The sequence below is a fragment of the Neofelis nebulosa genome, chromosome 2 (genome assembly GCF_028018385.1).
Source record: "Neofelis nebulosa isolate mNeoNeb1 chromosome 2, mNeoNeb1.pri, whole genome shotgun sequence".
Lineage (NCBI taxonomy): Eukaryota > Metazoa > Chordata > Mammalia > Carnivora > Felidae > Neofelis > Neofelis nebulosa.
In genome coordinates this window covers 213,391,871-213,416,348 of record NC_080783.1, presented here as the reverse complement: position 1 = coordinate 213,416,348, position 24,478 = coordinate 213,391,871, and the positions used below count along the sequence as shown (strand labels likewise).

At 47.4% G+C, this 24,478-nt stretch overlaps 1 protein-coding gene across 7 annotated transcripts in view; it reads left to right on the top strand.

Annotated features, from left to right (window-relative positions):
* The first annotated feature begins 295 nt into the window (after positions 1-295).
* VPS13D (vacuolar protein sorting 13 homolog D) overlaps positions 296-24,478 on the top strand; it is a 258,246-nt gene continuing 234,063 nt past the window's right edge. For 5 of the 7 annotated variants that reach the window (XM_058719034.1, XM_058719033.1, XM_058719032.1 and 2 more), the window contains exons 1-10: positions 296-417; positions 3,612-3,784; positions 9,618-9,695; positions 13,002-13,192; positions 13,291-13,371; positions 16,845-16,961; positions 19,461-19,565; positions 21,236-21,406; positions 21,843-21,943; positions 22,997-23,165. In XM_058719034.1, coding sequence (XP_058575017.1) covers positions 3,688-3,784; positions 9,618-9,695; positions 13,002-13,192; positions 13,291-13,371; positions 16,845-16,961; positions 19,461-19,565; positions 21,236-21,406; positions 21,843-21,943; positions 22,997-23,165 — 1,110 coding nt within the window. In that variant the 5' untranslated portion in view covers positions 296-417; positions 3,612-3,687. Of the gene's footprint in view, positions 418-3,081; positions 3,351-3,611; positions 3,785-9,617; positions 9,696-13,001; positions 13,193-13,290; positions 13,372-16,844; positions 16,962-19,350; positions 19,566-21,235; positions 21,407-21,842; positions 21,944-22,996; positions 23,166-24,478 lie in introns of those variants that run through there. The other 2 variants (XM_058719031.1, XM_058719035.1) reach the window with 2 other exon arrangements.

Sequence of the window (24,478 nt, the reverse complement as noted above, 5' to 3'; positions counted from 1 at the left end):
AAGTGGCTTAGTCTGAATTATGTTTTAGCAGACCCCTGTGGCTGCTGAGTGGAGCACCCGCTGTGGATGGGCCAGTGGAAGGCAGGGCGTTGTAGGAGGAAGAATCCTGCGTTCCCACACTGTCGCAGCCGGACGAATTGGTGGCCGTGTCCTCCCCTGGGACTCAGTTTCCCCCTTGTCAGACGGGGCTCATTGGGCCCTTCTCCAGCTCCAGCAGCCCATCCGCCAGCGGCCGCCCCGGCGCCAGGGGGCGCCTCCTCGATGACTCGGCGCTCGGCTGGCCAGGCGCCGGCGCGTCGCCCGCTCGATTGGTCGGGTCGGGGCGGGCCGGAGCGCCGCCGGCCAGCGCCATTGAGGAGCCGGGAGAGGAAGCGCCGCGCAGTGCCGGGCAGGGCGGGCGGCCCGGGACACCGACAGGTACTGGCCGGGGCGGCGGGCAGGGCCCGGGACTGCAGGCGGGCGTGGGCCCGCTGTCGGCCGCCCCGGCTCAGCTTCGGACCTGGGGCCGGGGCCCGCCCGCGGGGAGCGCGCCGCTGGGAGCCCGGGGAGCCCGGCGTCCGGCCCTCCCGCCGCCTGAGCTCCTCCGGGGGCCCTGGGGCGTCCGCGCTCCCGACGGCCCCGAGCCCGCCGCCTTCTCGGGGACACCTGCGTCCCAGCCACCGCGGGCACCCCAGGGTCAGACGGGCTTGGGGCTGCCCGAGCTTCCCGGGACCCCGGCGTCCCCGTCCCGGGAGTCCGAGCCCCCGCCGGACCCGGCACCCTTCCCGGGGTCCCGGTAGCCTGGTGCCCTGGGATTGGGGGCGGTGTCAGCCCGCGTCTCTCCGCCTGAGCGGCGGTCCCCATGCGGGCCCCCCGTGCGCGGGCCCCCGTACCTCACGCCCGGGAACGGGGCGCGCGGGTCAGTTCTCCAGAGTGTTTTGGCCACCCACCAGCCTTCTGGGGTCGCGCTCTGGGATGGGGACGTCAGGCCTTTAGCCAGTCTTTACCCCCGCTCCCCGGGGTCACACCCCGGCTGAATCCCTCCTCCCAGGGGCGGGACCCCAGGCTCTGGGCGCCGTCGCCTCCGCGCTTTATCTGGGAGGTGGGGTCTCTGTCCCCTGGAGCCCACGGGGTGGAAGAAGGGCTATGGGCCCCTCGCCTTCACGGGCAGCCCCATTCCTGGGGGCCCCGGGGCCTGGCAGCTGCCCCCTCTTGTCTTCTTTCTCATAGCACCCCGGCGCCCGTGGCACTCAGGCCCTGCCGGCGGGTGAGGAGCGTCCTGGTCCCTTTGCCAGTCCTACTCCCGGCTTTGGCCGCCCCTCGAGGGAGGGGCCTGGCTCAAGGTCACTCCCGGCTGTCTGTCCGCCTGTGGGCTGAGCCCTGATCCCCAGTGGCACCTGCCTCACCGATTAGGGGAGGTCAGGTGGGAGTTAGTGCCGGGCGGCTGCCTGGAAGCCCTGGTGGACCCGAGCGTGTAAACACTTTGGGATTCTAGCCAGTCTGGCGGCCCTTCCCGACACCGGATTCCTTAAGGAAATCCTTGAAGTGGCTTCCAGCCTGGTCTAGGTGCTTAGCAGAGCTGCTAGATGCTTTCTGGCTTGAGTCTTGATTTACTGACCAGGGCGTTTACGATGCTTCTCGCCCCATCTTTTTGGTAATCTGTGTTTTGCATTTTCCCACCTTGCGGAGGGGTGGGGGGCGGCGGGGGTAGAGTAGGGCCTGATTCCCTCTGCTGGGAGAGCATTTGTATTTGGCACTTCAGAGAGAGTTGGTTAGCATTTTAGGGGTCAATGGCAGTAACTTCAGAAATAAAGAGTACTCTGATTTTGGCACCTTGCCTGTTGGAGTCTACATAGTACATAGATTAGTCAGGTTCACATTTTGTTTTCACAGATTCACTTGTTTAAAGATATAATAAATAAATGGGTTTTTTGTTTTTGTTTTTGTTTTTGTTTTTGTTTTTTTTACCAGACTGGTACACATTTCTTATTTTAAAGAATTTGTTCTTGTAACCTCTTCTTTAAATACAGGTATCCAGTGATCTCTAGCAAATTCTTAGTTTTACACAAAATATGGCTTAAAAAAAAATCTATGGAAAGAAACTAGCATTTCATCAGATGCTCTTTAGCTTCTGATTTATTTTCACTGTCGTTGATGGCAAATAGAAATTAATCTTGCTGGAAGAGCAAGACACTGTTGACAAATAAATTCAGTCTTTCCTGGAGGTTGAGTTAACTCTTACGGGGCCTTGTGTGTTGGGATTTTGTCGGGTGGTGGCCTTTCATTTGGGATAAGTGTATCTTTTGGCACGAAGATGAATCACCGGGGGGGTGGGGCAGAGTGCCTGGAAAGGATCCTGAAAGGGCTGGTTCCAAGTAGGACACATGTCGTAGCAAACCTGGAGTGTCCAGCATGGTGGGCTGGTATCTGATGTGCTTGGCTCAGAGCAAGATTTGGAACTCGCAGTTCTAATTGGGATCTACTAGCTGGGTGATTTTGGAGCCCATTTAGACGTTTATATCTTGGGGTGCCTGGGTGGCTTAGTCAGTTAAGTTTCACACTTTGGCTCAGGTCGTGATCTCACGATTCGTGACTTTGAGCCCCTCATTGGGCTCTACGCTGACAGCTCAGAGCCCGGAGCCTGCTTTGGATCCTGTGTCTCCCTCTTTCTCTCTGCCCCTCCCCTGCTCTTTCTCTCTGTCTCTCTCTCTCTCTCTCTCTCTCTCAAAAATGAGTAAACATTAAAAAAAGTTAAACCTTTTATGTCTCAAGTTCCATCATGTTAACTTTTAGTTGTACTAAAAGTAACCTATATATTTTTTTGTAATACTAATAAACACAGTTATTATCATGGGCAGTAGTAGCTCAGTACTATGCTAAATACAGTAGCTGGAACCAGAGGATTTCTTGTGTTTGTGTTGCTAAGATAGTTCATTGTATCAGCAACCCAGGGTTCTGTCTGGGTACCTGTAATGCAGTTCCAGGACATTTAAGAATAGCGAGAAACCACTGCCTTCTCCCTGTCATTTATGTTGTTTTATGAATGATCCTGATGAACACATTTGCAACATGGAATTAGGGAAGGCTGACAGAGGATCGCTGCCGAATGTGAAGTTCATTGAAATCTCTCAGGGCATTTTTTGCCTTCATCTAGGAGAAGGTTCTTCAGCCTCAGCACTGTTGACATCAGGCTGGATAATTCTTTGCTGTGGGGGAGCTGTCTTGTGCGTTGTAGGATGTTTAGCTGCTTCCCTGGTCTCTACTCACAAGATCCCAACCGCAGCCCCCCGTCACGATAATCAAAAATGTCTCTAGACGTTGCCTCATTGCATTTGGATGAGAATCGCTGACCAGGACAGTCTACTTCCAAGGTGAATTCCTAAAGGCAAGCAGTTTAATGATCAGTTGCATGCAAAAGATAGACAACTTGAGTTCTAGGTGTTTTTTGGTAAATTTGTGACTGTTCCTTGGTTTGATCCTCTGCCAACAGGGCATCTTGCAGTGCTCATCACCCCTTTTTTTCTTAAATCTGGGCTTTGCATTCGTCCACCCTCAGGGAAGGCAGAGTAGAAAATCAGCTCAGAAAATCATCTGTTTTTTTCTGTTGACTTCCTTTTTTGTTTCCTTCATAGATTCTTCTATGACCATGAGAGAGAGAAATAAAGAATGATCCATGATTTTTAAACACCTTGTCTTGAGGATATAGTCATGTTGGAAGGCCTTGTAGCCTGGGTTCTCAATACCTATCTGGGGAAATACGTCAATAACCTGAACACTGATCAGCTCTCTGTTGCACTTCTGAAAGGTAAGTGTATCTCTTTTTGGTAAAGTATGCCTTTGCAGATGGCATTTCTGTTTTTTTTTTAATATTCTTTTTGTTGTACTGAGAATAATAAAACATAATGCCCAAATGGCTTTGTACTAAATATGTGTTAAAGGAAATATGTTTTCTTATATGACACTGATTATTATTACAGGGTAACTTAATGTAGCTGTATTGCTATAGATTTTAGGGAACTATTAAATATATATATAAAAAAAGACTATAGTGCTGGTGACTCTGCTTTATCTCAGTTAACTTAAAAAAATATTTTTTAAATGTTTATTCATTTTTGAGAGAGAGAGAGAGAGAGAGAGAGAGAGAGAGAAAGAGACAGAGCGTGAGTTGGGGAGGAGCAGAGAGAGAGGGAGACACAGAATCCAAGGCAGGCTCCAGGCTCTGAGCTGTCAGCACACAGCCCAACGCTGGGCTCAAACCCAAGAGCTATGAGGTCATGACCTGAGCCAAAGTCGGACATTCAAGCAACTGAGCCACCCAAGTGCCCCAATCCCAGTTAACTTTTTAACTTTATGAAGCTTTATGGAGGTGGCCATGTAGTGACCATGGCGTTGGCTTGGTTTCAAATCCTGTTGTGTTACTTATTACCTATGTGAACAAGTCATTGAAATTCTGAGCCTTGGTTTCCTTAGAACAAATGGGTGATATACCTCTCCAGTGTTGTTGTAAGGATCAAACGGAATGACATTTAAAGCTCTTATCCTGCTGTGTGTAATAGACACCTAGTCAAAGTTTTAAAATGTTACTGTGGAGTCTTTGACAGAATTTCTGAGGTCCTGTCTTGCCTAGTAATAAAGTTCTATAAAGTTTGAGACATTTTAGCCTTTACAGGCCTATCCTCGGTAAATGCCTGTACATGATTTAATGCAGTCCAGGGATCTGGTGTGAGCATTGGAAAACCTCTTTTTTTCCCCCTTCTTTTTTTTTCCTTAAATATTTTTAAAATATATTTTTGAGAGAGAGAGCATGAATGGGAGAGGGGCAGAGAGAGAAGGGGTCGGAGGATCCCAAGCAAGGTCTGTGCTGACAGCAGTGAGCCTGACGTGGGGCTCGAACTCATGAACATGACCTGGGCTGAGGTCGGATACTCAACTGACTGAGCCACCCAGGCGCCCCTCCCCTTCTCCTTGTTTTAATTTAAGTTCTTTGTGCTCAACTCACAATGGAACATTTGAACAATCTAGAGAGAGGAGATAAAGTGAGTCTGCAATCATGTAGCATCATAGAAAGTGGGAAGCAGATCTCCATGGCGGAAAGCTCACCTTCTGGGGGTGTGGGTTTTGGCCGGTGGACCGGGACAGGTTAGCGGAGATGACAGTGGTTCCTATTGTGGCATCTGAGAATAGGGTGCCAGTGGTTCACCTGTCACCAGAAGTATTGCTTTGCAGGTTTTCCTGACCCATCTGAACCAGTGAAAGGATTTTGGTAGCCACAGGCTGTGGGGAGCCCCCCCGCCCTTCACTGGAAACTGAAGTGGGTTTTTTCTTAATCTCTAACTTCTGTCCTGACTTTTTTCCTCCCTGTCCTTAGAAGGGAGTTGCCGAGTGCAAGGTGAAAGTGACCAACCTGTCAGGGAAGAGGATGTGTTCAAAGTATGAGAGTAGTGTCGAGTTCACCTCTTTGGTCACTTACTGAAGTTCTCATACATGCTACAAAGCTAACCAGGTGGCACAGGCCAGGAAACAGGGCCGAGAAAGGGAATTGCAAACCATAACCTTGCTAATAAAAGAGCCAGCTCTTTCAAGAGTGATGTGGTAAGAGGATGTTGGCTGAAGAAATGAATAAATAGAAATGTGTGGTATCTGATGTACTAGAGTCTATACTAATAACAGGTTTCTAATCTCAGTTTTAGAATCTATTTTGTAATGACAACTATGTGTATCTCTCTGGTGCTTCAGACTGCCTTTCTATGCTTATTTCCTATTTAAAAATATTCTCTGTGCAGAATAAAAAAATACTTTTTCTTTCCTAACCGGTATTAGTGTGATGCCCCGTCCTTACAGATTCAAAGCACATCACAGTGCTTGGCTAGGAAAGTTTGGGGCATTGCAGTTATAGTTAAAGCAGTGTTTGGAGGGAGGGGTTACAGTATAGGAATAAGAATGTTATTTCAGTCCATCTGGAGATATTTAGTATGCGAGATGCTTTGGGAGATGCCAGGAAAATGGACGTAGTGATCAAAAGTATGGGTTTTGTAGCCGGTCTGGTTTTGAATCCCATTTCCTCCATTTACCAGTAACTTGGGCAACTTACTCCAAGTCTTCATGAATTCTCAAATTCTTCCTGTCCGTGAATCGGAGAGAATATTAACGGTCTCATGAGGTTCTGAGGACTGGACACATTAATGTAGGTCAAGTAGCTTAGAACCGTTCTTGGCATACAGCGGGCCCTCAGTCGATGGTAGTTACCATCATCCTCCACTGTCATGATCGTCAGCCTATGATTGGCGTGGGTTGGACTTCAAGCGTGGATTGTGCACAACATACTGAAAGTAATGAAACTGTAAATAGCGTACAAGTAGTTGAAGGAGAGAGAGAGAGAATTTGTATAAGATGTTATTTGTTTAGCCACTCGGCAGACACCGTTGTGTGCCTGCTTTGGGTCTGGCTCTGTGCTAAGGGGCGATACAAAGAGCGGGGACAGGAGAAGATTCTAGGAGCTCAGGCCTAGGGGCTGGGCCTGGTCTCCCCACTCACAAGCTCCTTGTGACTGTGAGCAAGTTACTTAGGCCTCCTCTCCACCCGCTGCGCCTCTTGCCAGCTGAGATCAGGCAGATCTAGGGCGGGTTCGAGCCCTGCTGCTCAGCGGCTCTGTGAGTTTCAAGCAGATTGCGTTTCTCTAAGCCTAACGTCCCTCACGTTGAAATGGAGAAAAGAATAGTATTCCTCATGTTGTTGTGTGGATTGAATGAGGCGATGCGTATCGAGTGCTTGGCACCAGTCAGATCTCACTCAGTGGTACCTGCTATTACTGTTCCTGTTCCACGTCCGCGTCTGTGGTCCTTGCCCTTGGACACCTGCTGTCTTTCTGGGGAGACAGAAGTGATACAGCAACACAAGGCAGTAGGTAGTAACTTGTTATACCAGAGACACAGGCAGAGTGCAGTGGGGTGCCGAGGAGGGGGGTCGTCCATCCTGTTCGTAGGACCCTAGGAGGCCGCGGTGCAGGGTCTCGATAGGCGGCGTGGGACGGGTCACGACATTGCGGGTAGCATGAAGCTTGTGAGCACAGGCCGAAGGTGGAAAGCTCGCAGGGCGTGTTTGGGATGGTTTGGGGCCAGAAGACAGCAGCTGCTGGTGTCATGTCGGGGAGGCAGGACTTCGGGCCGTGGGCATATCTCTATTTGTGACCCAGCACTTTGGCTCCCTCTCCTTTTTGTTCCTATAAGCCCTGAACCTCAGGCTGGCTTTTTTTTCTTTCTTTTTTTTTTTTTAATTCTTTTAATGTTTATTTGTTTTTGAGAGAGAGAGAGAGACAGCGTGAGCAGGGGAGGAGCAGAGAGAGGGAGGGAGACACAATCTGAAACAGGCTCTGAGCTGTCAGCACAGAGCCCGACGTGGGGCTCGAACTCCGGAATGGCGAGATCATGACCTAGTCTGAAGTCGGATGCTTAACCGACTCAGCCCCCCAGGTGCCCCGCTCAGGCTGGCTTTTTAAGTGATGCAGAGCCGAGGGAGGAGAATTCAGTAGTCATTGGTGATGACTGAAAAGCAGCCGGCCCCTAGATTTACCCCAGTTCTAGGGACTTTGTTTCTTGGTAGCCTAACTAAGCTGAGGAGTTTTTGAATGAGACATCCAGGAATAAGCCTGTGTGTTATCTGCCCGGAAATAAACGAACAGCGCTCTCATTTATAAAGTGCTCACCTCCTCTGGGTCCCTTGAGGGACCTTTCCCAGCAGGGCCAGTTGTGGGTACACATTTGAGTGGGTGGGGAATCAGAGAGCCTTCCGACTGGAAGGCTTCCACTGCCACCCTTTTGTCTGATTCCTTTGTTATTGACTCGCCTTGAGCGGCCCTTCTTGTTCTTTCCTCGGTCTCTTCTCCTTCCTCGACCACCTCTCTTGCCCTCTGTGCTTTAATGTTTCCCGGCGTGGACTGCCTGCAACTCCTTCCACTTCCCGCAGGTGGATAGCAGCCACCTGCCTTTGTGACAGATGTGGGTATTGAAAAACAGGGCAGATGATTCAAATCGCAAATGACGCTCTTCAGAAGAAGGAGAAATGATATACTTTCCCCCTCTAAGTCAGTTTCAACTGTTGAGGAACATGTTTCATGTCCCCCTCCCCCCTTATGATCGTTTACTCCCCAAATGTGGAAATAGGGTTGCATCCGGGCTCTCGGGGTTATTAACTTCTCCTTGTGGCTAGTCTTTATTTTTAATTTACTTATTTGAGTGTGTGTGAGAAAGAGAGAGGTGGGGGGCGGGGCAGACAGGGGAAGAGAGAGAGAATCCTAAGCAGGCTCTGCACTCCGAGCTGAGCCCGACCCGGGGCTCCATCCCATGAACCATGAGATCGTGATCGGAGCCGAAATCAAGAGTTGGACACCTGACCGACCGAGCCACCCGGGCACCGCAGCTCTTTGGTTGGTCTTTAAGCTTTGTGGGGACCCACGTAGATATGTTTCTGCAAAAGTCTAAAACATGGGCTGCTTGCATTTGCTCAGCATCTGCCAAGTTGCTAGATTTGAATACTTCTTTAGAAGCCAGCTACCCACAAGTTCTGAACAGTCATTTAAAGGAAAAAATAATTGTTTCTTGTATTAGTTTGTCTTTGGCTTGCTTGCCTTTCTTCTGAGTTCTCGTATCAGTTAATGGTTGCTGGGTGGTTGTCGTCTGTACTCCCTTTTCTCAGAAATCACCCGAGGTCGTGCAGTTTTGTAGAATGTTGCCTGTCTCCGCCCTTTAGGATGGGGCCCTGCCTTCTCTCTTCACATTCCCAGTGGCCAGCTCAGTGCCTACTACACACTGAGGAGCTACCTCTGGGAGAGCGAGAGGTCAGCCGCTCCCTCTTGACTGTGCCTCAGTCGCTTCAGAGACATCTTGGACCTCTAGGTTTAAGTCCTATAAAAGCTGGGTCTGACAGGGACCTTCAGCGGTGGTTTGTTCTTTGCTTTCTGACAGGTAATTAAGCCTGCAAGTGGAGATACGGAGGAGAACATGTGGAGCTGGTCTCTCCAGAAGGGAGTGCAGCTCCTTTTGACAACCAACTTTAACTCAGGGGCTCTCAGATGTTGTGTGCAATATACCCATTTGTTGGGGAGTGGGGGGTTTGCAGGAGCTTGTTAAAAATCACACATTTCTTGTTTTAATCCCAGAGATGTCTGGGCAGGGGGCCCAGGAGCCTGCATTTCTTTCCAGGTGATTCAGATGTTAATGGTTCTCTGCTGAACATGCATCTAAACTCGTCTAAACTCGGGGTCTGCAACCTAGCCACTGGCCAAATCCAGACTGAGAATGTCGCTTTTATATTTTTAAAGGCTTGTAAACAACAACAACAACAACAACAACAGAGAGAATATACAACAGATACCATAAGGCTTGAAATATTTACTATCTGGCTTATTATAGAAAAAGATCCCAGGCTAAACCCTTCATCCTCGGGCAAGCCTTCGGCTGTCAGAGGGGGATGGTCAGGAAAGTAGTCAGATAAAGTCCATAGGCTAGTCTGGCGCTGCTCCTGGCTTTTTATAGCTGGGTGGAGATGGAAGACTTTCCCTTTAACCTGCAATGATATGCACACAGTAGGCACCTACTGCAGTTGCTGGATGAACATTTCATGATGTTGTTTTTATTTCTTAGGTGCTGTTGAGTTGGAAAACTTGCCGTTGAAGAAAGATGCCTTGAAAGAGCTGGAATTACCGTTTGAAGTCAAAGCTGGTATGCGGACCTCTAAGGCCGAGAGAGGCGGTTTTGAGTCTTATACTGCTTGGGATGTGAAAACTGAGAGCCCTTGAGTTTGGCTCTGTTTGAGCAGGAAGAGGCAGGATAGGAAGTATAGACTGTAGATCAGTCCTAAAGTGTGGCCTTGTCTATCAGGATGACCTTGGGTGGTGGTGGGGAGGTCAGGTGTTCCCCAGGCCCATTGAATCAGAATTGGCAAGGGAGTGTCACTGAACCGGCATTTAAAAAAAAAAAAATTTTTTTTTTAATGTTTATTTATGTTTGAGACAACGTGAGAGACAGAGTGCAAGCAGCGGAGGGGCAGATAGAGGGAGACACCGAATCTGAAGTGGGCTCCAGGCTCTGAGCTGTCAGCTCAGAGCCTGACGCTGGGCTCGAACTCACGAGCCGTGAGATCGTGACCTGAGCCAAAGTCGGACGTTTAACCGACTGACCCGCTTAGGCGCCCCCAACCGGCATTTTTAATAAGCATCCCCAGGTGATTCTTATGTTTTTTAAAGAACTTCTAGATACAGGGAGTTCTTATTTTTGGAGAATTCTTTATATTATGGAGAGACAGTTTACTGAATGAAAGGTGGGCTTTGGAGCAGTGTGCTTGGGTGTATATTCCATATCTACCATTCTCTGGCTATGTGACCTTGTGGAAGTTCCCTCACAACTCTGTGTGTGCCTCGTAGTCTTTAAGATGAGCGGATAATTGTTGTACCTACATCAGAGGGTTGTGGAGAGGAATACGTGAGTTAATGCATTAAAATTACTCAGAACGATGCCTGGCACACTCATAGATTTTTGCAGTTGTTATAGGAGTTCTGCAGGTTTGGTAAGGAAACAAGAATGGTCATGGAATAAAAATATTCTTTGTTAGGGCACCTGGCTGGCTCATTTGGAGCGTGCAACTCTTGATCTTGGGTTTGTGAGTTCAAGCCCCACACTAGGTGTAGAGATTACTTAAAAATAAAATATATTTTTTTAATTTCTTTTTTTTTAAGTTTATTTATTTTGAGAGAGAGAAGGGGAGGAGCAGAGAGAGAGGGAGAGAGAGAGAGAGAGAGAGAGAATTACAAGCAGGCTCTGCACTGTCAGCATGGAGCCCGACTTGGGGCTTGAACCTATGAATCGTGAGAGCATGACCTGAGCCGAAACCAAGAGCTGGACACTCAACTGATTGAGCCACCCAGGTGCCCCTTAAAAATAAAATCTTAAAAAAAAAAAACACAAAAAACTACATTCTTTGTTAAATGACCATGTATAAAATTAGTCCCTATTCAGACACCACTCATCATTCAATAATAGCCTGTTGATGTCATTCTTTCCCTTATTTTTGGATACTTAAAATAAAATGCAAGTACAATGCAAATCAGTTGCTAGGTGAAATAAGATAGAAATCTTGATGGGGCGCCTGGGTGGCGCAGTCGGTTAAGCGTCCGACTTCAGCCAGGTCACGATCTCGCGGTCCGGTCCGTGAGTTCGAGCCCCGCGTCAGGCTCTGGGCTGATGGCTCGGAGCCTGGAGCCTGTTTCCGATTCTGTGTCTCCCTCTCTCTCTGCCCCTCCCCCGTTCATGCTCTGTCTCTCTCTGTCCCAAAAAAAAAAAAAAAAAAAAAAAAAAAAAGAAATCTTGCAAAAGATTTAGACTTTCTTGAAGTCAATTCAAGTGATGGGTGAACTGCCAGAATCATAGGCAAAGACCCTGACCGATTAGAATCTTAAAGAAACTCTGGAATGATGATACTGTGGATGTTTCCAAAAGAGTTATTATTTGAGTATCAAAGGATTCAGAGAGGCTCTTGGAGGAAATTGATGAGGTTTTCTCATATTTTTGCAAAAACGACCCTATTTGTATTCTGCAAAAATTAAATGAAATGTAACAGAAGTTATATTTTGCTTGTCGTCTATCAAATATGCCTCTTCCTCCCAATTAATTTAGGTTAGAATTGCGACTGCACTCTAATTATTGTTAAACTCTTTGTGGTGAAAACCGGTATATGGTTTTGGTTATAATATTAACTATTAAAGATACAAAACTTACTTGCAGTTTGGTAGAGCATGTGACTCTTGATCTCAGGGTTGTGAGTTCAAGCCCCATGTTGAGTGTGGAGCCTACTTAAAAAAAAAAAAAAGAAACCCAGAGCTCCCAATAAAGCTCCCTCCAAAATTAAAAAAACAAAAAAAAGTTACTTTCATTTTTCTAGATAAAATCCAAATTAAAATGTTTTTCATTATTTGTTGTCACATTTCTTAACTTGTTACTGGATTACACAGTCACTTGGTGTTAATGATATTTTATCTTTAACAGGTCAATCCTACTTGAATTCTAGATCTTAGAGGGAAATGATCACCTTCTGATAACATATGTTTCAATGATACGATATTAGTTGGGCCGTGTGGATCTTTGAGAGCCATTAGGACAGTTCAGATATTCTTTTGTTTTTTTTTAAGTTTATTTATTTATTTTGAGAGAGAGTACGGGAGGGGCAGAGAGAGAAGGAGAGAGAATACCAAGCGGGCTCTGCATCGCCAGCAAAGAGTCCAACGTGGGGCTCGAACTCATGAACCGTGAGATCGTGACCTGAGCCGAAATCGAGGGTCAGACGCTTAACCGATTGAGCCACTCAGGTGCCACCACTTCAGATAGTTTTATGCACTGTTGTTAGTAGGACATGCCTTTTACTAATTGTCTTTAAAGAAGGCCTGTATCCTAGGAAGCTCGGCTAGACATGGTGGGACTGGGAAAATCCTATCACGGTCCTAGCAGGCCATTTAGTTTCGCATCAGCCTGTGTTCTCCTGAAGGATCAGAATTTGTTCTCAACACAGTGCCACTGCAGGACCGCCCGCGCTGCAGTTGGTATGTTCAAGACCGGACATATCGTAAGCCCGGTGACTCCCAAGAAGTGCTTCTCAACCAGCCAACTAATAACCAACGAGAAATGAGTTTAGTGCTCTTAGGCTTGTGCGGGTGCTATGGGGAGAAAGACACCCCAACGTCGTTTAAGATGTAGGTTAGTTGGGGAGGAGGCACTGCGCAGAGGAGAGGTGTTGCATTTGATAGGGTGAAGTCACTGCACTTTTTCCACCTTCTAGTTTATTGGGTCTTGTTCTTACAGGTGTCAGTGTACTAACGTCTTTTTCCCACGTACGAGAACCTGCTGCCTATTTTCGTAGATTAAACAATACATTGTAAAAGTACTAATGCTTCTTACAGAAAACTGGAAGAATACAGAAAAATAGGAAGAAGTACCAACACTGTGTATCGGCATTTCATGAGATTTTGCTTTTCCCAGGCTTGATTGGGAAGGTGACTCTTCAGATTCCCTTTTACCGCCCCCACGTGGACCCTTGGGTGATCTCCATCTCCAGCCTTCACTTAATTGGAGCCCCTGAAAAGCTAGAGGATTTCGATGATGAGAAGGAGAAGCTCTTGGAGAGGGAGCGCAAGAAGGCTCTACTTCAAGCCCTGGAGGACAGATGGAAGGCAAGCCACACCCCCCTCGGCCACCAGAGCAGCTGCGGCGAGGCACAGCATGTGAGCAGAGCATTGGACGCGGCTAACCCTCGCTCTTTCCTTTGTAGAATGAACGCCAGCGGAAGGGGGAGTCCTACTGGTATTCGGTCACTGCCTCAGTAGTTACGAGAATTGTGGAGAATATCGAAGTAAGTCCTACTGACTTTTATGAAGTATGAACACGACAGGGACTTCTCAGGCTTACGAGTGTGTGCTCCTCAGTACTTGGTTTCTCGTGGGCTTAACTGATGCGGGGTATGCGGTGCCACGGCTGACTGCTCAGGTGTGCCCTTTTATAGGCAGTGCCGGGAGGGAAACCTGAAGAGCAAGCCTCCAGCCCTGGGCAGACACAGGTTTTTCTTGCTCCGGCTCGTGCGAGTAGGAGTTTCATTTTCACTCACCTTGCACTTCACTTTGTTCTTGAGTGTCGCCCTCTTCCTTGCTACAGGATGTACCTCCTGAGAAGCCGGGTCACCTGCACCTTCGTGACTGATTCTTCTAGGGCAAATCACTTAATCTCTCTGGTCTCGGTTTCTTCCTCTGTACAATGAGAGAGGTCGGATACGTGGTTTCTAGTGGGTGGCGTAGTGAATTGCGAGCAGCCCACTGAGGTGTTTCATCTCTCACTGACGTTTCTGGTGGCAGGTTGATGAGGTGGCAGGTGCTCGGGCTGCTGGCCACATTTTCTGCTTTAATTACAATTTTGTTTTGTCCTCCAAAACTAGATCAGGGTCCACACTGATGTTCATGAATGCCATAAGAGTAAGGCTGTGCTTATTACTACATCTGGGGTTTTCTTGCATTGCCAAGGTGACAGAGGCCAAAATGGCTTCAGGGTACACCACTTCCCCCAAAGATGCAGTCTGAGGTTGTTGGTTTCATAACTGTCAGAACGTTGACAAAGAGATTGGTACATTTGAGGTGAGTGCTTTGAATTGTTTTAGGCAGTTGTATTTTTAAATTGTTTTTTAGCTTTCATTAATTTTAAATAATTCATTATTTTTATTTTTTTTATTTTTTATTATTATTATTATTATTTTTTTTATTTTTGGGACAGAGAGAGACAGAGCATGAACGGGGGAGGGGCAGAGAGAGAGGGAGACACAGAATTGGAAACAGGCTCCAGGCTCCGAGCCATCGGCCCAGAGCCCGACGCGGGGCTCGAACTCACGGACCGCGAGATCGTGACCTGGCTGAAGTCGGACGCTTAACCGACTGCGCCACCCAGGCGCCCCATTATTTTTATTTTTAATAATAGCTTTATTGAGATTTAGTTAACATTCCATGAGGTTCATACTGAAAAAAAATTTTTTTTTTTAATGATTGAGAGACAGAGCACGAGCAAGGAAGGGGCAGAGAGAGAGAGACAGAGAGACAGAGGGAGACACAGAATCCAAAGCAGGCTCCAGGCTCTGAGCTGTCAGCGCAGAGCCCGACGTGGGGCTTGAACTCACAAACCATGAGATCATGACCTGAGCTGGAGTTGGACGCTTAACTGACTGAGCCACCTAGGCGCCCCATAAAGTTCAGACTTTTAACATGTACACTCTAGTGTTTTTTAGTGTATTTACAAAGTGCCTAGATTACCACTCTCCAATTCCAAAACACCTTCATTACCCCAAAAAGAAACTTCATGCCCGCTTAGTAGCTACTCCCATTTCTCCTCTCCCTCTAGCCCCCCTCTAATCTATCTTCTTTATGGAAATTGCCTGGTTTGGACATCTCCTATCCGTGTGATCGTTCATCACGTGGCCTTTTGCGTCTGGCTTCTTGCACTTGGCATAATACTTTCAAGGTTCATCTGTGTTGTGGCATGTACCAGCACTTTATTCCTTTTTAAGACTGAATAAAGTGTTCCCGTGTATGGATTGTCAAAGATAAACAAAGCTGGATGTTAGTTAAAGCAGTGAAAACAGATTTTGTCCAGTAACTACTGACAGAAGTGGCAGGAGCAGAGCTCTGTTCCAGTTTGCACAGAGGTGACTGGGCCTTTTAAAGGGAGAGTGAGGTGGGATCGGTGTCGGGGGGGGGGGGGGGGGCGGGGGGCTCAGGTGAAGAATTCTAGAAGGTCAGTGTCAATGTGATAAGGCCAGCTGTATCTGCTGGCTGGGCTTCTGTGCTCCCACAGAGATTGGGAGACAGGGCCTCTCCTTCCTGATGATTACATTTCAGAGGAACGGCTTTCATGTCCTTGATTGTAGGAGATACACACACATCTCATAGCGACAGAGAAAGGATTCACAATTGTAAGCCCTTCTGGGTCAATGCTTTTAAGAAAGGGAGGTCAGGGACCTATTGTCAGGCGTTGGCTGGAACAAACAGCCCTGAGCTTTTCCAGACAGGAACTCAGGAGGAGGCCGGCATGTCCCAGGCACGCAGCTTTAGGCTGCTAGAAACCTCCTCAAAGTGCAGGAGTTTGAATGGAGTATTCATACTGAGGGTTTTTGCGGTTTTCAGGCTATACTACATTGTGTTTATCTGCTTATCAGTTGATGGACATTTGGGTGGTTTCCACTTTTTAGCTATTGTAAATAATGCTGGTATAAACATTCGTGTATGTGGTTTTGTGTGCATATATGTTTTCAGTTTTCTTAAGTACATACCTAGGAGAATTGTCGAGTCATAGGGTAACTCTGTGTTTAATTTCATGAGGAACCGACAGACTGTCTTCCAAAGGGGCTGTGCTGTTTTACAATTTCACCATATAACGTATGAGCTTTTTAATTTCTCCACATCCTCCTCAACACTTGTTACTGTCTATCTTTTGATAATAACCAGACTTGTGGGTATGAGGTGGTACCTCACTGTGGTTTTGACTTGCCTTTCCTTAACGGCTAATGTTGAACATCTTTCCGTGTGCTTATGGCCGCTTGTGTATCTTTTTTTGAGAAATGTCTATCCAGATCCCATTATCCATTGAAAACATTGGTTTCTTTTATTTTTTTAATTATTAAAAAATTTTTAAATTTTCTTTTCTTGAGGAAGTGTGAGCCGGGGAGAGGGGCAGAGGGGGAGAGAGACAGAATCCTAAGCAGGCTCCACATTCAGTGGAGAGCTGGACGTGGGGCTTGATCCCATGACCGTGGGATCGTGGCCTGAGCCCAAATTGAACGCTCAGTTGACTGAGCCATCCAGGTGCCCTGGTTTATTTGTTTACTGTTGGGTGGCAAGTGTTCCTTGTGTGTTTTGGGATTCTAGTCCCTTATTAGATGTATGATTTGCAAATATTTTCTCTCACCCTGTGGGTCGTCTTTTCGCTTTCTGTTAACGATTTTTAATTCACTGAAGCGGAGTGCCTTTTCTGTAGCCCACCGGCAGGGACAAGGGGAAGTAGACAGGTACAAAGTGTATGTGCCCTCCTGGTGTTCCCGAGTCCAGGTGCCGGGACGCTGGGGCAAGATTAAGGTATCGTAGGAGAGGGCGGGCCAGTTCTCTAGGTCCAGTGGTGTTTCTTTGAATGTTTCCTTAAGGGGTCTTCTGGAATGGTGTGTGTGCCCTGAGCATTTGTGTAAACTACCTGCCGTAGTTTACTTAAATGCTCAAGGGCGGTTTGACGTCTCCCTGTGGTGGTCTACCTGCAGCACATGTCAAAGTGCATTTTCCTTCTTTCTCCCCCTTGCAGTTAAAAATTCAAGATGTCCATTTGCGCTTTGAAGATGGCGTCACCAACCCGTCCCATCCTTTTGCATTTGGCGTCTGTATTAAGAATGTGTCCATGCAGAATGCTGTGAATGAGCCTGTGAGTATGCACTGGCCTGCTAACCTGGAAGAAAGCACTGGTTTTAGGGAGTTTGGGGTCCCGCCTTCGTCGTTTCGTGTTACGTAAAGGAGGCTGCGTTCTTCCTCACCAAGCTCTTGGGCGGCTGTGCGCGCCTCTTGTCTGTGCCAACAGATTAATTTACCAAAATAGGAAAATGGCTCATTTTCTCTGACCTTTGTTACTTCGCTCATCCGTTCAACGTCGATGCGGCCCCATTTATCTTGTGCCTGAAGAAACTGAGTTCTCATACTGTGTGCACCTCTGGGGGTAAACTCTCTGTTTCACAGATTCAGCCATCCTCTGGGAATACTTGTCGGTGCCTTCCACATCTTGAACTCCATTCTCCACCTCCTTTTGGCCTCCTGGCTCATGGGCTTTACCTGCGGGACCCCTCTGTGGTGTTTTAGTGTCACAACCAAAATTATCCCATTATGTTCCATTGGCCCATTTTGCGTCCCTGAAACCAGCTTTTTCCCTTTATTCTCTAACATGTTAAGGAGTATTAAAACACACGAAACTAACCTCTTTTGAGCCCTTTCCCATGCCAGGCACTTTTCTTAGTGCTTCACGTGATTAACCTCGTTGAATATTCAGTGCTCTTTACCACACCTCTGTCAGCCTCCTCCTACACACAGCCGAAGATGCTGAGGTGCACAGCGATGGAGTGGAAGGGCCAGGTCCTGAAGCTGCGTGGCCCAGCTGCCAAGTGGGGGGTTTGCAAACTGTGGACTGGAGAGCAAAGTCCCCCCACGCCCCCTTCTTGTCTGTAAACAATTACCGGATCACTGCCACACCCGTCATTTACATGTCGTCCAGGGCTGCCTTTGTGCTCCGGTGGGCAGAGTTGAGTAGTTAACAACCGCAACTCCACGGTCCGTGAAGGCTTCTTCACATTTGCTGTCTGGCCCTTTGTGGAAGTTTGCCATCCCTGCTCCGGAGCGTGTGTTCTGAGCCACTGCCCTGATCTCCAGAGACCCGGGCTCCTCCTTTTGCTTCCTGTTCCTCAACTTTCATATCCATCTGCTCACAGCACCCTGCCAGTTTTCCTTGCCCAAGGTCTCAAATGTGTCCCTTCCTCGTATCCTCACGGCCACTGTCTCACTTCAGGATCCTGTAAACTTTGGCCCGGGCTGATAAAATATCCTGTTGCTTCCATCCCAGGGGTAAAATATCCCCTTGCTTCCATCCCAGGCCCTTGGTTCTTTCTAAACCAATGCTTCCCAGTCTCTTCCACATCACGGCCCACATGGAAATACAATATTATTTGTACAGGGCGCTGGGGCAAGTGCACGTGGCTGCTTGAGGCTGGAGGCGGTTAGGCAGATATTTCTAAAATGTAACTGGAGCCTGTAAACTTGCTCATTTCTCGATCCACTCATGATTCGTTTTCTCTAGCACACCGAAGGGGAAGGCTCTACTTTGCAGTGTTGCCAGAGTTCTGTTTCTGAACAGAACAGATACCTAAGCCTGGTGCATGCCTACCTCAAAACCCTCCATGGCTCCATGGCTCCTCGAGTGTGAAGTCCAGAGTCCTTAGTACGGCATCCACTTCCTTTCCATGTGTATTCGTTTCCTAGGGCTGCCTTCACTAATTACCATGAACAAAATGGCTTATAACGACAGAAATTTATTCTCTTTAATCCTGGAGGCCTGAAGTCCGGAATCAAGGTGTTTGCCGGGTCGGTTCCATCTGGAGGCTCTGTGGGAGAAACTGCCCCTCCTTGCTTCTGATGGTTAACCTCGGCGTTCCGTGGCTTGTGGATACGTCACTCCATCCCTGCCTCTGTCGTGTGGTCTTCCTCCCCCATGTGTCTGCCTTCTCTTCTCAGAAGGGCATCGGTCATTAGATGAGGGCCCACCCTCGTCTGGTATGACCCCGTTTTAATTTGATTACATCAGTAAAGACCCTATTTCCAAATAATGTCCCATTCACAGGTTCCAGGAGGACATGAAGTTTTTGGGGGAGGGAAACCACTTAACCCAGCACACCTGGGTATTGTCAGCACTTAGCACCCCACTCCACATGTGTGTTCGTGCCTGTGTATCAGTGTTGCCCCCACATCGAAAGGACAGCGCTCCCATCACACACGTGGTCCCCATCCTCTGAAGATATCACGCCTTTCGTACAGTGGACCTTGCACTCTGACACGTGTCCCCGTCCTTCCCTCCTGCCCTGTGCTAGAAACATACCTGTCTTTTGATGCTTATTCACCCGGTGACATTTTCGCTTTTGTTTGCTTAGAGCATCTTCTCTATTCTGCTTTCCCTCTGCTTGATTAAAATTGTGCCGTGCCTGTCTCCCTAGTTAGCTAGATTTGGAAAACCGTAAGAGCAAGACCCATGTTTTAATTCAGTTTTGTATCCCCAGCACCTTGCCAAGTGCCTGACACATGCTTCCTCAGAAGTGGTTTGTTGAATGAGTGAATGGAGTTTGTGAATGAAGAGAGTCATCTTATTTTCTTCCCTGTTTTACCCCAGGTACAGAAGTTAATGCGGAAAAAACAACTAGATGTGGCAGAGTTTAGCATCTATTGGGATGTCGATTGCACTTTATTGGGGGATTTGCCTCAGGTGGAGTTACAGGTATGACTCTGGCAGAAGGCTTTATTGGAACACAGCACCGGAGTGTGGGGTCCCTGCCACGCCGGTGTTTGTTCTCTGTGGCTGTGGTCCTCATCCCATCCCACTCTTCGTCCATCGGCATCCATGCTCAAGTGGGTTTGCTTGAGGAACTTGGTATGCATGTAATGCTGAACAATATGTAGTGTTTGGGGTATGTTTCACATTTATATTGCATTGTAGATTTCTTTTTTTCCACTTAAAGCTGTGTTTTTAAGATCGATCAAGAAGATTGCTGTTCATATTTCTAGTTCATTGCCTCTGACCACTGCACAGTATTCCACGGTAGGCATCTAACATGTTATAGTTATCTAGTCTTTAAGCCATCACAAACTTGACCTCCAGATTTTCATTTTATTTTTTATTTATTTGTGGTTTTTTTTGACATCCAGATTTTATTTTAATTTTTTCAGTTTATTTTGAGAGAGAGTAAGAGACAGTGAGTGAGCTGGGGAAGGACAGAGAACCCCAAGCAGGCTATGCACTGCCGGCACAGAGCCTGATGTGGGGTTTCACCCCATGAACCTTGACATTATGACCTGAGAACCTGAGATCAAGAGTCGGACGTTCCACAACCGTCTGGGTTACCCAGGCGCCCCTTGACATCCAGATTTTAAGTGAACGAAGCACCAGATGTGATTCTCAAAGAAGAGCTTTCTTATATAAATGTTGAAACTTGCCCTTTGGTAGTATTCTTTTAAGAAATACTTAGAAAGTCATTAAAAACATGGGACATAAAGTATTAACCGTTTGTGGAGGATAGAAAAAAATTCCGAGTTTAATCTTCAGTAAAGAAATCGTAGGTGGTTTAAGTGGAATGGAGAAAAAGGACTCGTGTTTTCCCCTCACCCAAGGTTTTCTTTGGCTTGCATGCTGTTGTACAGAATGGCTTTGTTTTGCTAATTCAATTAAATAAGTACTGTGCATCCATACAGTAGAGCCATTTACAGCTATAAAAAATAAGAACAAAGATCTTTATGATGAATATAGAATTGTCTCTAAGAGTTAGTGTTAAGTTTACAAAATTGAGGTAAAACAGCATATGTACCATTTGTATGAGAATAGTTAAAAAGCCAGAAAACCATTGAGTTCTCTGAACATACACAGAATGCCTCTGGTGGGATACATAAGAAACTGGTGTTATTGGTTGCTTCTGGGGAGAATAATTGGGTGGCTAGTGGATGGAGTCGGAAGGAGAGATTTCACCTTTTATTTGCCTTTCAGTTTTGAACCTTGTGAACATTTTACCTAATCAGAAATACAGATAAATTTTTAAAGAAATGCTGGAGAACTTTATGGCGTGCCTGGGTGGCTCAGTTGGTTAAGTGTCTGACTCTTGATTTCGGCCCAGGTCATGATCTCAAGGTTTGTGAGTTTGAGACTTGCGTGGTGTGAGCGAGGAGCCTGCTCGGGATTCTCTGTCTTCCTCTCTCTCTCTGCCCCTCCCCTGCTCTCTCTTTTTCTCTCTCTCTCAAAATAAATAAACTTTAGGAGAAATGCTAGAGAGCGTTAGGTTCCCTGTTTTATCTTGATTTTGGATTCTGAGGTAGTATCCCCTAGATTAGATAACTACCAGCATGTAACTTGATCCTGAAAACATTTGCTGTAATGACAGACGTTCTTGTCACACCCAGGAGGCCATGGACAAGAGCATGGAGAGTCGTGATCATCACTACATCCTGGAACCTGTGTGTGCATCTGCTCTTTTGAAGAGAAATTGCTCCAAAGAACCTCTGAGGTCGCGACACACCCCCCGCATTGAATGTGATATTCATCTGGAGACCATCCCCTTGAAACTGTCTCAGGTACTCTCTTTCTTCCCAGTGGTTTATATTCTCCCTGTTGGACTGGTAACTGGGGCGAAAGAAGCACTTTGATAGAAGGGTCTCGATACTTCACAGCCCGTAGTGGGAAAGGAAGTGCACATGAGCCCATGGCTGTCTTCTGGTGTGCAAGATCCCGCCGTGTGTTACACAGTTGGATCGGGTTGCCCTCAGGTTAGTTTTGATTTGGCGCTGAAGTGCTGAACTGAGAGTCTGAGTGACGGAGTACATCTGAATACCTCACTGTTCGCGGTCAGAGACCATTGCCACCTGATGCGGATATGTGGTCTCCAGTTTGCACTGGATTTCAGTTCAGCGGCTTGACCAATACGAATTGTTCTTGGTAGAGAGATGTCTTAACTGAGTAAACGAAACACGTCAGTTCTAACCTACTGATCTCTTAACCTCTGACGAAAAGCTGCAACACCGGCAAATCATGGAATTCCTCAAGGAGCTGGAACGGAAGGAGAGGCAGGTGAAGTTCCGGAAGTGGAAACCCAGAGTGGCTGTATCGGAGAAGTAAGGACCTATCAATTACATGTCGTATGTGACATGCGTGTTACAGAATGCTTTTTTGTTTGAGGAGATGAGGAGCTAACAACACAGTTGATTTTTCTGGCTGTTCCCATGTCATTTCTGTTGTTGACCTACGCTGGTGTTGTTGCCATACATGTAGTTGGTGTCGTGGGTTTACTGTCAGATGGAGTGTGGTGGAGTTAAGATCCTCTGCGCCTCGCTGAACAAGTAGGCTGGCATTGCTCGGGTGGGGTCTGACTGTGTAGGAAACACTTTGTAGTGGTCTTTGAACCTTCCTCCCTCTGTCTGTTCTCCCGTGTTGTTAGGGCAGCATTTATGTAGTGCACTTTCTAACTTCTGTGGCAAAAAGGAGTCTTTTCCTGTTGTAGTGATAAACGTGACCAGTCCAATATATTAAAATTAAAAAAAAAAATTTTTTTTTAACTTTGTTCATTTTTGAGAGACAGAGCATGAGTGGGGAAGGGGCAGAGAGAGCGGGAGACACAGAATCCGAAGCAGGCTCCAGGCTCTGAGCTGTCAGCACAGAGCCTCAGCGGGGCTCGAACTCACGAACTGCGAGATCATGACCGGAGCCTAAGTCGGACGCTCAACCGACTGCGCCACCCAGACGCCCCTAAAACTTTTAAAAGATCCCGTGTATTTCCATGTCTTTCCTGAAGTGTGCCATATAAACTCTTTAGTATCCAAATCCTTGCTGATCATCTTAAGATGGTCTTTACCTTGCGGTCACCAGTTGATTATCTGTCAGTGGATGGGACTTACGTTATGGGTAATTGAGACCAATCGAGTATTATATTACAATTGATGTGTGGGTTGAGAATCTATTCTTTGATGTTCTTTGCCAGCAGATGGACTTTCGCCACTTGTTGGGTTTAGCCTAATGTTAGAATGAGCTGCAGGCATAAAGTGCTGGCTGAGGAGAGAACAGAGATTTCAGAAGAGGAAGGAATAGGATTATGTGGATTGCCCTGGGTTGATGGCATTTTAGTTGCTTTTATTGTAAGAAGTAATTAACATTGTTATGCAACACCTCAGCTGCCGAGAATGGTGGTATTTCGCTTTGAATGCTAACCTGAATGAGATCAGAGAGGAGAGGAAGCGCTGTACCTGGGACTTCTTGTTACACCGCGCCCGCGACGCTGTGTCTTACACCGACAAATACTTCAGCAAGCTGAAAGGAGGCTTGCTGCCTGCGGACGACAAGGTGAGGGGGCTGTTGTCCTGCATGTCATGTCTTCATTCAGAGGATAAAAACATCTCTCAAAAGCTGAAGAGAATGGAATCTTTGAGGAAATAAGAGTCCCTGGCAAACGACTGTAATTTTAGAGGGTAGAGTTGGTTTTACTAGGTGAAAACTTCTTGCAAGGCCCTGGCCCTGCCTTGGCCAGAAACATCCTCCACCTTCTGTTGCTGGAGGAGAGCCAGACCACGGTGGGGGAGGAATAAAGGTGGCCATGGTCCTGCCATGCCTTCGTGTCACTCGCCTCCTCCCCTGGCTGCCTGTGTAGGACCCATCTCATCACCTGTGTCTCTTCAAAGCCTGGTCCTCATCAGTATTCTTTTCCTCCAGAGTCTCTGACTAATCCCTGTAGACTTTGGCCTATATTTTCCCCAATCCCAGTTGACTTCATTGACCGTAGGTTTTTTGAGGTAGAGGCTAGGTGGAGGGGGTGAAGCAGGAGGTGGAGGGGGTGAAGCAGGAGGTGAAGGCAAGGTCACCGTAGGGCTGGACGCCCTTAGAACCACTGTCCCTGGAGTCCTGGCCTGGGACTCCACTCCACTGCTTTAGTGTGTCTGCTTCTGTCTCCTTGGGGAAGGGAGTGGGGATTGTTCTGTTCCTCGATTTGTCTTGGGTTTATGAGCAGCAGTTTTTGCGATAGCAATTTAGACCGTGTCCAGTATTTTGGCACAGGTACTGTGTCTTAATGAACTGTTCTTTAGTAAACACTTCCAAGTTTCCCTTCAGCACCCGTCTCAGTCAGCTCGGACTGCTATCACTAAATACCACAGACCGAGGGCCTTAAACAGCAGCTGTGTATCTCACAGTTCTGGAGGCTGCGAAGTCCAAGATCAAGGTGCCAGTAGGGCTGGGTTCTGGCAAGAGTCTCCTTGGGACTTGTAGACAGTTGCCTTCTCACTGTGTGCTCACGTGGCCTCTCTTGGTTGGAGAGAGATCTGTCTTCCTTTTCCTATAAGGGCACTAAACCGAATTATCTTCCAAAGGCCCCACCTTCAAATCCCATCACACTGGGGGTTATGTCTCCAACATTTGAATTTTGGGGGTCGCAAACATTCAGCCCGTAACAGCAACCCAGTGTGTGGTCACCAGTGGCAGTGCTGAGCCACTCGGTGCTCTGTGTCTCCTGCCGGCTCCCTGAGGCGTGACCCACTCACTTGGTTAATGCCTTTTCCACCAGAGTCAGGCATGGTTACTGACATAGGAACCTTATGAAAAGGTTGGAATAAACCAGACGTTTCGTTTTGGATGGTTTTCTTAAAGGCACAGGCAAAGACATG